Source organism: Dendropsophus ebraccatus, chromosome 15 (assembly GCF_027789765.1).
Source record: "Dendropsophus ebraccatus isolate aDenEbr1 chromosome 15, aDenEbr1.pat, whole genome shotgun sequence".
NCBI classification, from domain to species: domain Eukaryota; kingdom Metazoa; phylum Chordata; class Amphibia; order Anura; family Hylidae; genus Dendropsophus; species Dendropsophus ebraccatus.
Genome location: NC_091468.1, coordinates 37,561,429 through 37,576,423, shown reverse-complemented (window position 1 = coordinate 37,576,423; position 14,995 = coordinate 37,561,429). Strand labels below are relative to the sequence as shown.

The 14,995-nt window shown below is 44.7% G+C and overlaps 1 protein-coding gene across 1 annotated transcript in view; it reads right to left on the bottom strand.

The window, feature by feature from the left end:
• Positions 1 to 998: 998 nt before the first annotated feature.
• Positions 999 to 14,995, bottom strand: part of POLR1B (RNA polymerase I subunit B) — an 18,043-nt gene continuing 4,046 nt past the window's right edge. Inside the window, exons 4-15 of the mRNA XM_069955390.1 lie at positions 12,705 to 12,837; positions 12,159 to 12,295; positions 10,773 to 10,996; positions 9,463 to 9,634; positions 5,929 to 6,100; positions 5,520 to 5,801; positions 4,478 to 4,611; positions 3,512 to 3,682; positions 3,076 to 3,232; positions 2,759 to 2,955; positions 2,333 to 2,586; positions 999 to 2,216 (exon numbers count right to left, since the gene is read on the bottom strand). Of these exons, the coding sequence (XP_069811491.1) occupies positions 1,334 to 2,216; positions 2,333 to 2,586; positions 2,759 to 2,955; positions 3,076 to 3,232; positions 3,512 to 3,682; positions 4,478 to 4,611; positions 5,520 to 5,801; positions 5,929 to 6,100; positions 9,463 to 9,634; positions 10,773 to 10,996; positions 12,159 to 12,295; positions 12,705 to 12,837 (2,916 nt within the window). The 3' untranslated portion in view covers positions 999 to 1,333. The remainder of the gene's footprint in view (positions 2,217 to 2,332; positions 2,587 to 2,758; positions 2,956 to 3,075; positions 3,233 to 3,511; positions 3,683 to 4,477; positions 4,612 to 5,519; positions 5,802 to 5,928; positions 6,101 to 9,462; positions 9,635 to 10,772; positions 10,997 to 12,158; positions 12,296 to 12,704; positions 12,838 to 14,995) is intronic.

Sequence of the window (14,995 nt, the reverse complement as noted above, 5' to 3'; positions counted from 1 at the left end):
TAGGCAACTATGGCAGATAGTCTAAGTCTGGTAGCGCTCCTTATTCCAGCCTATGGGACAGCATGCACAAAGGCTCCAGCTTGTTGTATCTAGAATACTCAACCAGGATGGCTTTTTTTTTGTTGTTGTTTGTTTTACGCTAATACAGTGCAGCATGCGCATTTAATAAAGAATGATGTGTAGTTTTATGCCTTGGATTCACCAGTTTTAGCTCATGCGGCAGACATGGGTTTTCAGCCCTACTGATTCCTATTGCACCATTGAAATGATAATGCTGTCTACCATTTCCCATTATACTAATGACTTTGCAGTGAGAGGTTGGAATCACATCACTGCAGCTCACCTAATAAAATAAACCTAAGCACTAAATGAGTAAAGGAGTTATCCAGCGGTAGAAAAACATGGCCACTTTCTTCCAGATACAGCTCTACTCTTGTCACCAGTTTAGATAAAGGTTTTGCAACTCTGTTCCATTGGAGTGAATGGAGCTTAATTGCAAACCACACCTGAACTGGAGACAAGAGGGGTGTTGTCTCTGGAATAAAGTAGATGGCTATGAAGAAATGAACGAACCAGGCCGAGGTTTGGGTTCATACGAACCCATCTCACCTGCATTTGAATCCCGCTGTCTTCCCATTCCGTTGAGAAGGTGGAGACAGCCCGAGTCCTGCCTGGAAAACAGGAATACAGACTAGGTCATAAGCTGTATCTGTTTTCCAGGCGGTACTCGGGCTGTTTCCACCTTCCCAATGGGACGGGAAGACAGCGGGATGCAAATGCTGATGGTTCGACTCCGAAGTAACCCAAACCTTAGCCCAGTTCGCTTATCTCTACTATCAAGCCCACAGCGAATATATATTGCTAGAAGCACAATCTGAGATCCTATATGGAAAAAGCATTCAATTTTATGTAGATTCTGAAATTGGTGGAGAAATAAAATAATAAAAATGCGACCTGCAATATAAGGTTTAACGAAAAAAAACAACCCACAGACGACAGAATAAAAATAAACATTTATCACAAGAATGCGAAGTTTCCCTGGTGCATCACTTATATAAATGCACATATTACCCAAAATGTGTCAGCTATATACCAATGGCATATATAATCTACAGAGAAAAGCTTTCTCAACAGCCCCCATTATTAACTATAATATAATGTTTTACATTACAAAATCTGATTTCTGACAGTCTAATGGCTCATTTACTGTACAGAGGAGATTCCCCATGGCGGCATTTTTGTCATCTTGGCTGGATAGGAGCATGAGCCTGTTACTGCACCGCATAGATATAACTTCTGATATAAGGCACGTCTTCAGTCTACGGTCTATTCTTTAGCGCACAGACATCTTAACATTGATGTTCATTGCTGCCAATTCTGCCACAAAGTATCGAAATACAAAAGGCACAGAAATGACATCAATGGTATCTGAACGACCACAGATTGAGCAATAATGTTTCCTGTGTCGCATTGTGGACCAGGAAGGTGGTGGCTTCTCTAGAAAAGGTGACAGAAGGCTGCCGCAGGTTATACACACATGGGCCTCTGATCGATCAGAACAGTTAAAAAGTCTATCATGAAGAAGGAAGGAGGTTCCATGTGCCAGCAGGGCATCACGTTCCATCTCTCCAAAACGAATACCTCCTTGTATGTTCCTGCCACCCACCGGCTGGTTAGTCAGTTTGTCACGGCTGCCTGTTGTCCTCACTTGAAACTTGTCAGAAACCATGTGACGCAGACGCTGGTAGTAGACCACACCGATAAAGATGTCCGCCTCGAGCTCCAGCCCGCTGATACCACTATACAATCTCTCTGTGCCATAGTAGTTATATCCAGCTGCCTTAAGCATTTCACCAAAGTATTCCAGAGCAGAGTTCTCTTCTGAGAAGGTGAATGGTGTAGCATCATGGCACAAACCATGCAGGGCTGCAGACTTCCCAGCCATGCTCTCAATCAACATCCCAATTGTCATTCTGGATGGGAAACCATGGGGGTTGAATAAAATATCGGGAACCATCCCGCTTTCCGTGAATGGCATATCCTCCGATGGCCACAGTCTGCTAAGAATGCCTTTCTGTCCGTGACGACTCGCAAATTTATCACCTATGGTAGGGTTACGTGGGATCCTCATAGTGATGCATACAGACTTGAATTTTCCAATACCCAGGTCATTGCTGCAAACCTTTACGTTGTCAACAATACAGTCCTCTTTAGTCCTGAAACATACAAAAAAAACCCATAAAAGTCAAAAAGACTAAACCTACAGTAAATTACATCTTGGTACAAGGACTAAAGCTGTGCCTATACAATGTAAGATGAGACTACTACTCACTTGTAGAACACAACAAAGGTCTCCAAGGTGTTTTGATTCACATAACTATAAAATGGGTCTCCAAACCGCAGCACAGCGCCCACTGGTGGCAGGCCATCTTCATCAAGCTTCCCCCGTACCCGTTCATCGTCAGGTTTAATTCCAAACACAAAGTTGTCTTCGGCACTTTTTACTTTTTCAGACAGGTCTATAAATTCAGTTTTGTACACGCTCCCATGAGCAAATCCCCTCTCCCACGATGACTTGTTTAGGATCTGCAAAAAAAAAAAAAAAGTAGTAAAGCTACTGAATAGATTGCCTTGGAACGGATCATTCAAGTTGTATTCAATAAACTTCATTCATTAAGGATGTTTGTCTCAATGTCCATGCCATCAAGAATTAAATGATTTAAAGTGCAACATGAGGTTCTGCATACAAATGACTTACCATAGCATCCTCCATATCATATCCTGTGTAAGATATCACCGCTACAATAGCATTAGTTCCCACCGGATAGTTATCCATTTGATAATGATCATACATGGAAGGCCGCACAAGAGGACTCTGGGGGGTTTGGAGGCGATAGAGTTTGTTATCAGAGCGATCCTGATAGGTTAGAAGGGGAAATCCCATAGTCTGCTTACCTGGAACAGAGCATTACATGTGACAATGCAGAAATGTGATGGACTGTAAAACGTCTTCTAATGAAGGAGGGTTGTATTATGTGTATTATCCCACTCACTAAAAATAATGCAGGTACCTACCCATCTGGCACTGGTACATATTCCTGGGACTCTGATTGTGATCGGAAAAGGGAATGAAGTTGGCTACAACACTCATCAGACTGTGAGGAAAAAGCTCCTGGTGTGTGGTGACGCCGGGCACAATGTCACCCTCATATATAGCCACATTTAGGTAGAGCTGGAATAGAGATAAAAAATAAGGAGCTAAATAAATTAATGGCTTTAGAGTAAAAATGAATGAAAATCCATTATAAAGGGTATTTGTTATAGTTTAAGTGTGAATTCTGCACTCAGGGTCACAGCAGTCCCTGTCCTAGTGTGGGTCACTATTACATGTAATGCCATGTAGGCACAAATAAACATACACCATTAATAATATATAGGCTAACCACACACCGCCATAGGCTCATCTTTATCACTGCTATATGGTAAATAGGATTATTCTGCAGTAACGCACCTGCTCTAATGGACCGATCAGTTCTTCTTTCCCTACTGCCAAATTTCTAACAGGGCGAACCATCCTGCAGGCGGTGGTAAAAATGTAAAGCCCAGGATAAAGACTTGCTTTTCCAGTCATTGGGATGAGGACTATCTCCGTCCAGGGAGGCAGCTTCTTTTCCTGTGATACCTATAAAACAGAAAGACACAAGCCTTTGCAAGAAACTAATCTAAGTTATGTAGTTCACATACTGCTGAACGTCAGCTCGAGGGTTCATGCACATGGCCTTATTGTGAGGTGGATGGTAACTTCACTGGATCTCATCCTGCACAATCAGTAAAACTTTCAAGTCAACTACACCTTGTGCCAGTACTGTGTGTATGCCACAGATTGTAAACTTAAAGGGATTCTGTCATCATTTTCATGCTGTCTTAAGCACAAGTCAGTAGGTCAGTCCCCAATTGCTTCTGCCTGCCCTGCCATTCTTAATTGATAGGTCTCTTTATCCTGAAATAGGGAGAGATCTGTCAGTCAAGGCTTGTGGGATAGGGACTGCCCTAATGAACCGTGGTTAGTGTTGAGCGGACCTGTAAAACTGTTCGGGTCCAACAATGTCCTTCAAATCCGAATGCTGTGTTCGATTCCCAGCAGCTGCAGGAGTTGGATGCAGCCCTAAGACTTCAGGACTCCCTAAGGCAGCATCCAACCTCAACAGTGGCGGGGAACCAAACGCTGAGCATTCTAAGTCTGGAGAACATGGTTGGAACTGAACAGTTTGACAGGTCCGCGCAACACTACTTGTGGTTTGTTCAACAAGTGGTAAAAGCTTCCCTTTAAATTGGATTATTAGATTATGTCGATCAGGGGACTTACAGATATCATTATAGAATTCCTTAATCCTGGAACTTCTCCATTCCTAGCAAGGAAAACTAAGTGAGGAAGTAAACCGCTTAGAGGCAGGATGCTCACCACAAAAATACTTACCTTGAAGTTCCGTAGTGTACTGACAAGATTAGAAGCCACATCTTTCTCCACCCAGCCCACCAATGCACCATCCAACGTGACCTGGTAACATTCTGAGAAAGGTTTTCCAGGAGTGCCGTCAATTGGAGTCATTCCTAAAAGACAGAAAACACTAATGTTAGGACGGAGTTCGACCATCTGAACTAACATCCAGCAAAATTCTAAACCAATGGGACATATTCCACATTGGACATCAGCACAGATGATTCCTCTATCTAATATGAGGCAGTTTACCAAAGTTTATTTTTCATATCCCTATAGAGAGAGCTGATGGCCATCTCAATATATACAATAATTCTTGGCTCGGCGAACCATGCGTGGGTTCTCAATGAGGAGAGGGGTTAAAGGGGGTTGTCTGGGAGAAAAAAAAATTCTCTATAGTTTGGGGTGATGAAAAAATAAAATAAAAAATAAAGCTACACTCACCTATCCTGACCGCCCCCCAGTCTTCCTCACTGGTTAAACTTTTCTTCCTGGTTTCTTTGACTTGCCAACCCTACAGGAGCTGCCCTGCTCAGCCAATCACTGACTGACTGAGTAGGGCAGCTCTTGCAGGGTTGGCAAGTCAAAGAAACCAGGAAGAAGCAGTAACCATCAGGAGACCAGGAGCTTCAGCAAAGCAGCTGCAGGGCACCATAGGGGGAGAGTATAGCTTATTTATTTTATACCACCCCAAGCCATGAAGGAAACTGTTTCTTTTTCCCAGACAATCCTTTAAATCTGTTGCAAACATCTCTGGTGGTGGCAGCATCTCTCACCGAGAACAAAAAGATTGAAATCCGAAATGCCAGATCCTCCCCCAACATCTTCTCTCATGAGGCAATACACATTAGATAGTCAGCCAGACCTGACAATTTATCTAATGTGGGGAATGATCAGCTGCTCCCCTAAAAAAAGCTTCCCCTTAATCACAAGCAAAACTGGCAGATTAGAATACCGTGAGGATCACGGTTCAGTATATTTATTGTGGTTCTACATCATGCAGATGATGTATGCTCATTACCTAGCGTGCAAAGTAGAACCAAGAGATGAGAAGTAATGGAAGTCTGTGTCACAATCTCACACACCACCGTCATGTGATTCATAAGGCCACAGGGTTCCCCGTCTGGAGTATGAACAGGGCACAGGAAACCCCATGACTCAGGCAGAAGACGACGGACAGAAGTAGTCCTCATCTTAGCAAATGAAGCACCTCTGTGCACACAGCGGAAGTGAGAAAGGTAGCGGATAAAATTCAACTTATCCGCGACTACGGAGAGACCAGAACTCTGAAGCATACCGAGACCTAAAACATAGGAAATAAAGAAAAATAAGTATTAATAAAAGGGTCTGCCTACAACAAGAAAACAGTACAGCGTCGGGAAGGCTGTAAGTCATATACACATACTGCCCGGACCAGGCTCTGGACTCACCAGTTTTGGAGCGCATATTTCCGGTAGCTAGCAGGTATTCACAGGCACTTGTGAGATCGCTGGTGCTAGCAAAGGTTTTCATGATGTTTTCTGTGTTCAGGGCAAAGTTAGACTTCTGTGCCCTCTTCTCTAAGGTAAGTTTGGCCAACACCAGCCAGCTCTCCAGCTTCTCCTTTCAACAGAAAAACAGGTACAAATGAAGAAATTTTTTTTTTTTTTTTCTCAGAGAATTACCAACTGGCCTGGAAACATTCAACCCCCACAGGACACTAATCGGTCGCTAGTATTCCAGTTATGAGGCTTCATTGTGGATTTACGGCAGTGAAATGTTGAGTATAGACCGAGGAGAGAAGCTATAGGGGGTACAGAGTTTGCAGTAGTGATGTCACGATACCAGAATTTTGAGTTCGATACCGATACTAACTTTTTTATTTCGATACTCAATACCAGTTCGATACTTAGTAAAGTATAAAAGAAAAAAAAAAATGGTAGAAATATAATACCCCTGCACTATTACAGTGATACCAATTTATGGCCTATTTTTATTTTATTGTGTTAAAAATAAAGTTAGTGATATCTGTCTAAGACAGCTCTGCTGCATCAGCTATCACTAAGACAGCTCTGCTACATCCGATATCACTAAGACAGCTCTGCTGCATCAGCTATCACTAAGACAGCTCTGCTACATCCGATATCACTAAGACAGCTCTGCTACATCAGCTATCACTAAGACAGCTCTGCTGCATCAGCTATCACTAAGACATCTCTGCTGCATCAGCTATCACTAAGACATCTCTGCTGCATCAGCTATCACTAAGACAGCTCTGCTACATCCGATATCACTAAGACAGCTCTGCTGCATCAGCTATCACTAAGACAGCTCTGCTGCATCAGCTATCACTAAGACAGCTCTGCTGCATCAGCTATCACTAAGACAGCTCTGCTGCATCAGCTATCACTAAGACAGCTCTGCTACATCAGCTATCACTAAGACAGCTCTGCTACATCAGCTATCACTAAGACAGCTCTGCTGCATCAGCTATCACTAAGACAGCTCTGCTGCATCAGCTATCACTAAGACAGCTCTGCTACATCAGCTATCACTAAGACAGCTCTGCTACATCCGATATCACTAAGACAACTCTGCTACATCAGCTATCACTAAGACAGCTCTGCTACATCAGCTATCACTAAGACAGCTCTGCTACATCCGATATCACTAAGACAGCTCTGCTACATCAGCTATCACTAAGACAGCTCTGCTGCATCAGCTATCACTAAGACAGCTCTGCTACATCAGCTATCACTAAGACAGCTCTGCTACATCAGCTATCACTAAGACAGCTCTGCTACATCAGCTATCACTAAGACAGCTCTGCTACATCAGCTATCACTAAGACAGCTCTGCTACATCAGCTATCACTAAGACAGCTCTGCTACATCAGCTATCACTAAGACAGCTCTGCTACATCAGCTATCACTAAGACAGCTCTGCTACATCAGCTATCACTAAGACAGCTCTGCTACATCAGCTATCACTAAGACAGCTCTGCTACATCAGCTATCACTAAGACAGCTCTGCTACATCAGCTATCACTAAGACAGCTCTGCTACATCAGCTATCACTAAGACAGCTCTGCTACATCAGCTATCACTAAGACAGCTCTGCTACATCAGCTATCACTAAGACAGCTCTGCTACATCAGCTATCACTAAGACAGCTCTGCTACATCAGCTATCACTAAGACAGCTCTGCTACATCAGCTATCACTAAGACAGCTCTGCTACATCAGCTATCACTAAGACAGCTCTCCTGCACCACCCACCACTAAGACAGCTCTGCTGCATCAGCTATCACTAAGACAGCTCTGCTACATCAGCTATCACTAAGACAGCTCTGCTACATCAGCTATCACTAAGACAGCTCTGCTACATCAGCTATCACTAAGACAGCTCTGCTGCATCAGCTATCACTAAGACAGCTCTGCTGCATCAGCTATCACTAAGACAGCTCTGCTACATCAGCTATCACTAAGACAGCTCTGCTACATCAGCTATCACTAAGACAGCTCTGCTACATCAGCTATCACTAAGACAGCTCTGCAGCATCAGCTATCACTAAGACAACTCTGCTACATCAGCTATCACTAAGACAACTCTGCTGCATCAGCTATCACTAAGACAGCTCTCCTGCACCACCCACCACTAAGACAGCTCTGCTACATCAGCTATCACTAAGACAGCTCTGCTGCACCAGTTACCAAGATTGCAGAGGAAGAGAAGAGGAGGTTACACAGGATCCCACACACTACAGCCGATCTTATCTGCTCCTCTCAGCCCGGCAACCTCCCCCACCTGCCAGCCGGCTGGATCCTCACATGTGCTGCACTTCCCCCGGCCTCCTCTCCCGGATCTCACAGACCCCCGCTCTCCCTCTTCATCCTCCCCACCTCCAGCCTTCTCCGTCCTCCTCTCTCCGTGACCTCCCGCTCTCTTCTGTGCAGCTCCGGCTCCTCTCCCGGACATCCCGCTCTCCCTCTCCTCCGTCCTCTCTCCCGGACCTCCCGCTCTCCCTCCAGCCTTCTCCTCCGTCCTCCTCTCCCGCTCTCCCTCTCCAGCCGCTCTCCTCCGTGCAGCTCCGGCTCCTCGGCATAAATCATCTCTCTGATAACAGAGTCCGGCTCCGGACTCTGTTATCAGAGAGACACCAGCAGCGGGGGTCTGTTACACACAGTAGCCGACCCCCGCTGTATATGGAGCGGGCTCAGGAGGGCTCAGATGCCGCTGTCAGTGTGACAGCGGCATCTATATACTTAAATAGCCGGCACTAGCAATAGCTAAGTGCCGGCTATTTGAAATTGGCGCCAATGGGAGCGGAGGGAGGGAGAGCAGAGGAGGAGACTGCAGGGGGCAGGGGAAGGCACATAGAGAACACGGCCGGCGCTCAGCTAGCCGCCCACCGTGTTCTCTGCTTAACTTAAAGTTTCGATACCAGGAAATCCTGGTATCGAACGGTTTTTTTGCCCGAAATATCGATAGTAGTATCGATATTTCGGTGCATCGTGCATCCCTAGTTTGCAGTTGCACCCACACAACTGTGGCCTAAGGAAACCCGCTCTCCCCACCTAGACAATATTATACATAGCACATCGTGAGTGGGGGAAGGGAGTCCTGTTAGAAATTTAGGATTGGGCATTAAAAGGGCTACTGTCAATTCAAAATACTTAATCATTAATTGAGTTGCAGAGACCCCGCAGATCGCTAGGTACAGAAGTGCACAGACATCTGTGTGGCTTACCATGCGATCCAACCTGTTGCAGGAGACTGACTTCATTGTAAGTCTATTGAGCAGTCTCCTGCAAAAAGTCAGATGGAGTGGTGAGCCAGGGAATGAAGTGCACAATTATACAATCCCTCTGGCTTTATCTAGCAGTCAGTGAGGGGTCTAGGTGCCGAGAACCCAACCAAAGGGTTTGATTTCTCGTCAATGTTCAAAGTTCTAGTAATGCTAAAGTAATGCTTTAGGACATATACCTTTAAAAACATAAGCAGAAGCTGCCCTGGAGTTAGAACCTCCTGAGTCATCAAGCTGTCAGGACTTTCTTCCATGCACTCGTCTTTGGCAAAAGCAAAAAGCTTCCTTGTCATGTAGCAGAGGGCATGGAACTTCTCAACGTTGGTCTTAAGATGTATACAAATGCACTGTCTGCAAATGGATGAAAAGATAAAATTAGGTGTAACAATGTTGTATTCTAAGCAGAAAGGGTATAACACAAAACAATTTAAAGCAGTTGTTCAGACAGCAGAGAACTGGTCAAGCTTTCTTCTCCGTGTGCTTACTGCCCGTACTTTCCTACAACATCAAGCTATACCCTGTCTTTAGATTAGGGCATAAATATCGCAGGAGGTCTGGATGCTGGCACCCCCTTCAATCTTAAGAATGAGCCCCATGTCTTCCCTGAGAACAGAATTGCGGTCATGCACGTTGCACTGCTGCTCTATTTATTCCCTATGGTAGCTGATAGAGATCAATCCATTCCAGTGCAGTTAGTCATTTGCTCCCGATCTGATCATCAATATGGGGTTGGGGCAGTGCCCCTTACAATCTTACCAGACCGTGGAGCAAACAACTAACTGCACCAGTACGTGGCTGGCAATGAAGATAAGAGACATACCTTCCTCCTTGGAGTCTCCTGCACAATAGGAGGTTATCAGCAGGTTAGCTTCGTCTAACCTGCTGATAGTTTCCCTTTAAGAAGGCCTCTCAACTCCCCCCCAGCACCAGAGAAAGGGAGTGCATGGCTAAATTTTAACATGCCTGATCCTATTGTTCATAGAAACATAAGCCACCACCAGAAAAATTCGGCAGAGATTTCCTCCACATCCAGAATATGAGCTGACCATAAATGTATATATAGGGACTGCGAAAGCTGTCATCAGTCAGGAAACTAAAATGTATAGCCAGCGGTTCATAATTCATGGACACATAGGTTGTAATTATAAGCCCATCCAACAATACTAGCGTGGGGCATATAAATGATAGGAAGGCAATACTATACATTTAGGACAGAGTAAGAAAACGTTTCCTTTTTCCCATGGCCTTCACATAATACAATGGAAATAACCCTTTGACTAAGTATATCTTAAAATTGCAGGTAGATTTTTAATGTATTGATCAACTATACAGGTAACCATTGGACGGCTCATTTTATTCCTCTATATGGAAAGAGGACCAGAAAAAAAAGACCATTACTGGTGGTACTGGCAAATAATCCTCACTTCTATGACAAATATAAAACCTTCTCGAGACATTGCATATGCTACAAAGATGCGTCATGTCTTACTCTAGAAGGATCTCGGCCACTTGTTCATCTGAATACCACTCTGGGAGGTAAAACTTCACTCGGAAACGTTCTCCCAGATATTTGAGGGCTTGCTTTTGGGTCAGACACCCCTCGGCTGTCACGGCTCGCAGCATGTTTGTGACACAGTCTCTGTAGAAGGAATTCTCCTCTTTTCCCTTTATCAGCTCCGTAAAAATCTGATAATCTGAGAAATTAACCAATGCCTGTAAGAGGGAGATGAATCAGAGGAATATTGGATGATGGAAGGTTCACAAGAAAATTGACATAGGAAACCTATGAGAAATAGTACAAATTTAATGTAGGCACATTGGAAGTGGAGGAGGCTGTATATTAGAAGGGGGCTTCAGTTATGAACAAAGTGACAGGTCCTGGTACTTTCTAATAATGTGTTCGAAGTGTCACTGGAAAAATAAGACATCACAGACACATCAAAAGATTTGATAGATTTTTTTTGAACCGTGGCTCGGTTCCAGTGTATGAAACCGTTACATTCACGGGTACCGGGCCGGGGTTAAAGCACTGGATGCGGACCAGCCCTGCCCCCACTAGGAGGAAACCCCCGCCCCGCCGGCTTCATTGACTGTGCAGGGCTTTACCCCTGGCCGCACTTTAAAAAAAAAAAAAAAAAGGACTGCGGCACTTTACTGAAACATTATGAACATGAAAAAAAAAAATATATAATATATATATATATATATATATATATATATATATATATATATATATATATATATATATATATATATATGGATTTGGCTGGCACAACCCTGCCATGGACATTTTGCAGAGTTAATGCAATGTCCATACGTAAAACAGATTATGACGTGGATTTGCTGTGGCCAAATCTGTGGTGGAAAGAAAAAAAAAGCCGTATTCCCCCTTATACTATATAAACCAGTATAAAACAGGAGGACACAATGTGATAAACATATTGATGCGTCCATGTATATTGTATAAGCTTTTCTGAATCCCCACTTTCCTCTGGTCTCTAATCATGCCTGCACTCATAGATCACAATGCAAGCAGCGCCACCTAGAGGTTGTATGAAGGTGCAATGCTGCAGTACATTATTATGGACATTTTTGCGGACAAAGCCAAACCTAAAAACTCCTTACTGATGTGTTAGAACTAGAAGAGGAGCCAATAAATCTGAATGGATATCACAACAGCAGCACAAGCCGACATATTCAACTATGTTTAAAACACAGGTGAACGTATATGATAAAGAAGTGGGCCGAATGTCTGCGATCACCATGTTTCCTAATAATGTACGGCAGCAGCTACTCTGTCCTAGTGTTGCCAATGTGTAGCTATATCTTGCCTTATGTATGAGACGAGTGTGATATACTCATGAGCTAGACTGACCTTTAATGCAAAGCCCAGGGGGATGAAGAAGAGCTCCTTCTGATATATGAAATTGACCATGACGGAGCCATTCTCCAGGTAATGTAGATTCATGTTTATGGCAGTGTGCTCATCTCTGACACAACGCATTGCGATACCTGCAGGGAAAACAAGACATAACATCATGGATAGGTTCATTACATGGTCATTTATCGGGGTGGATGATGATATTCTCTTTCATGTTCATTGTGCAACCCCTTATGATAAGTACAGCGCCCTGGAACCAAGGGTGCCATAATAAAAATAAGTTTCTATGACCAAAAATCCATATTGGCCCATGAGACCATTGTAACTTCCATGCAGCAATCTGCCCACATTCACTTTACGGAACGGAAAGTATTAGGCTGCCCCATAGAGAATGAATAGAGCCACAAAGTATAAGTGGAGTCTGCTCAGTGATCAGCTTGTTATCCCCTACCCTAAGTATAGAGGATAACAAGCCCGGATGAGAATATCCCTGTAAGATATTGTGTGATGAAGTATATAGTAAAGTATAAAAGTATTCACCATATTGAGTATAGCCGGGACCTCTGGTTTTCCACTTGGGGCGACACAGAGCAACAGGAAAATTCCTCCTCTGCATGATGAGCATTCGGATGACCTTCTCTATTCCGTTTATTATAAAGTAGCCGCCCATTTCCTTTACAGAAAGAAAATCAACAGTAAAGTACTGTAAAGTCTACATTAAAGTGGTACCCATCATCTTAAAACCCGTCTAGGTATACAGCAAGGAGGTAAACATCGAGCTGAACACTTCTCCCACTTATACTAGTGATTGGTCAGGATCTTGGCAACTAAACCCTGACTGATAAAAACTTGTGACAAACCTCTTTAACATGTCCCATGATTTTTATTTTTCTTTAATGCCAGTCTCACAATAAATGAAATCTTATGTATCGCCTTCCTGTGTGTGTATTAGTTTTTCATACATGGTGATATAAACTAGACTTTTTTATTTTATACCTTTTACCATGATAAAGTAAAGCCCCTTTTCTCTCTCTAACCACATTAGATCGTCCTCGCTATTGAACATGGCTCCTTAGACTGCATTCACACGTCTGTAATACACATCTAGAGTCCTTTGCTGCTGAACTGGCGCAGCTGTGTCAATACTAGTGATGCACGATGCACCGAAATATCGATACTACTATCGATATTTCGGGCAGAAAAACGGTTCGGTACCGAAACGGTTCGGTATCGAAACTTTATGTTAAGTTGCGTAATAGCGCAACTTAACATGAAGTATAGTTCAGAGAACATGGCCGGCGGCTAACTGAGCGCCGGCTATGTTCTCTGGGTACTGCCCCCTGGTGTCCCCTCCTCCGCCCGCGCGCTCTCAGCTCCCGACAGCGCGGATTTCAAATAGCCGGCACATATCGGATCGCTAGTGTCGGCTATTTGTACATGCCGCTGTCACAACTGACAGCGGCATTTAATCACTCCCAAGCCACTACGTATGCAGCAGAGGTCTGCTGCATATGGAGTGGCCCCCACTGCTAATGACTGCGGCCCGCGATCCCGCGGGCGGCAGTCATTTAACCATTATCAGTCTCCCCACCCCGGGACCGGCTGGTGCAGCGGCGTCCCCCGCACCCTCCAGTTCTCTACCTTCCAGGAGACGCCGGTGCAGAGGGGGTCCCCCGCACACTCCAGGACCCACTAATACAGCGGGGTTCCCTGCACCCTTTAGCTCTCCCACCAGGACCTGCCGCTGCAGTGGGGTCCCTCCACAATCCTGTCGCCATCCCCCCAGAGCCCGCCGGCACAGTGGAACAACTCCCAGCATATCTTTTTGTGGGGAGTTGTGCACAAGGAGGTACGCTGGGAGTTGTGTCAGGAGGTTGCTGCTGCACTACAACTCCCAGCAGCATACCTCGTTGTGCACGAGTACAACCCACAGCATGTCTCTTTGTGCACAAGGAAGTATGCTGGGAGTTGTAGTGCACAAGGTGGTATGCTGCTGGGAGTTGTTGTGCCAGGAGGTTGCTGCTGCACAACTGAAACTCCCACCATACCTCCCTGTGCACAACAACTCCCCACAAGAAGGTATGCTTGGTGTTGCAGTTGTGCATTAGCAGCCTCCTTGTGCACTACAAGTTCCAGCATACCTCAGTGTCCACTACAACTCCCAGCATACCTTCTTGTGGGGAGTTGCAGTACACAAGGAGGTATGTGGGGGTTTTAGTGCATACGAAGGTATGCTGGGAGTTGTTGTGTCAGGAGGTTGCTAATGCACAACTGCAACCCCCTGCATACCTTCTTGTGGGGAGTTGTAGTGCACAAGGCGGTAGATTGGGAGTTGTAGTGCACAAAGAGGTATGCTGGGAGTTGCAGTTGTGCAGCAGCCTCCTGACACAACATGCCAGCATACCTCCTTATGCACTACAACTCCCAGCATACCTCCCAATGCACTACAACACCCAGCATACCTCCTTGTGCACTACAACTCCCAGCATACCTCCTTGTGCACTACAACTCCCAGCATACCTCATTGTGCACTACAACTCCCAGCATACCTCCTTGTGCACTACAACTCCCAGCATACCTCCCAATGCACTACAACACCCAGCATACCTCCTTGTGCACTACAACTCCCAGCTTACCTTCTTATGTACTAAAACTCCCAGCATACCTCCTTGTGCACAACTCCCCACAAGAAGGTATGCTGGGACTTGTAGTGCATAAGAAGGTATGCTGGGAATTGTAGTGCATAGGGAGGTATGCTGCGAGGTAGAGGGGAAATAAAAAGTGTTTTGTTTTTTTAAAAAAAATCATAATAAAAGGTTCCAATAATCCCC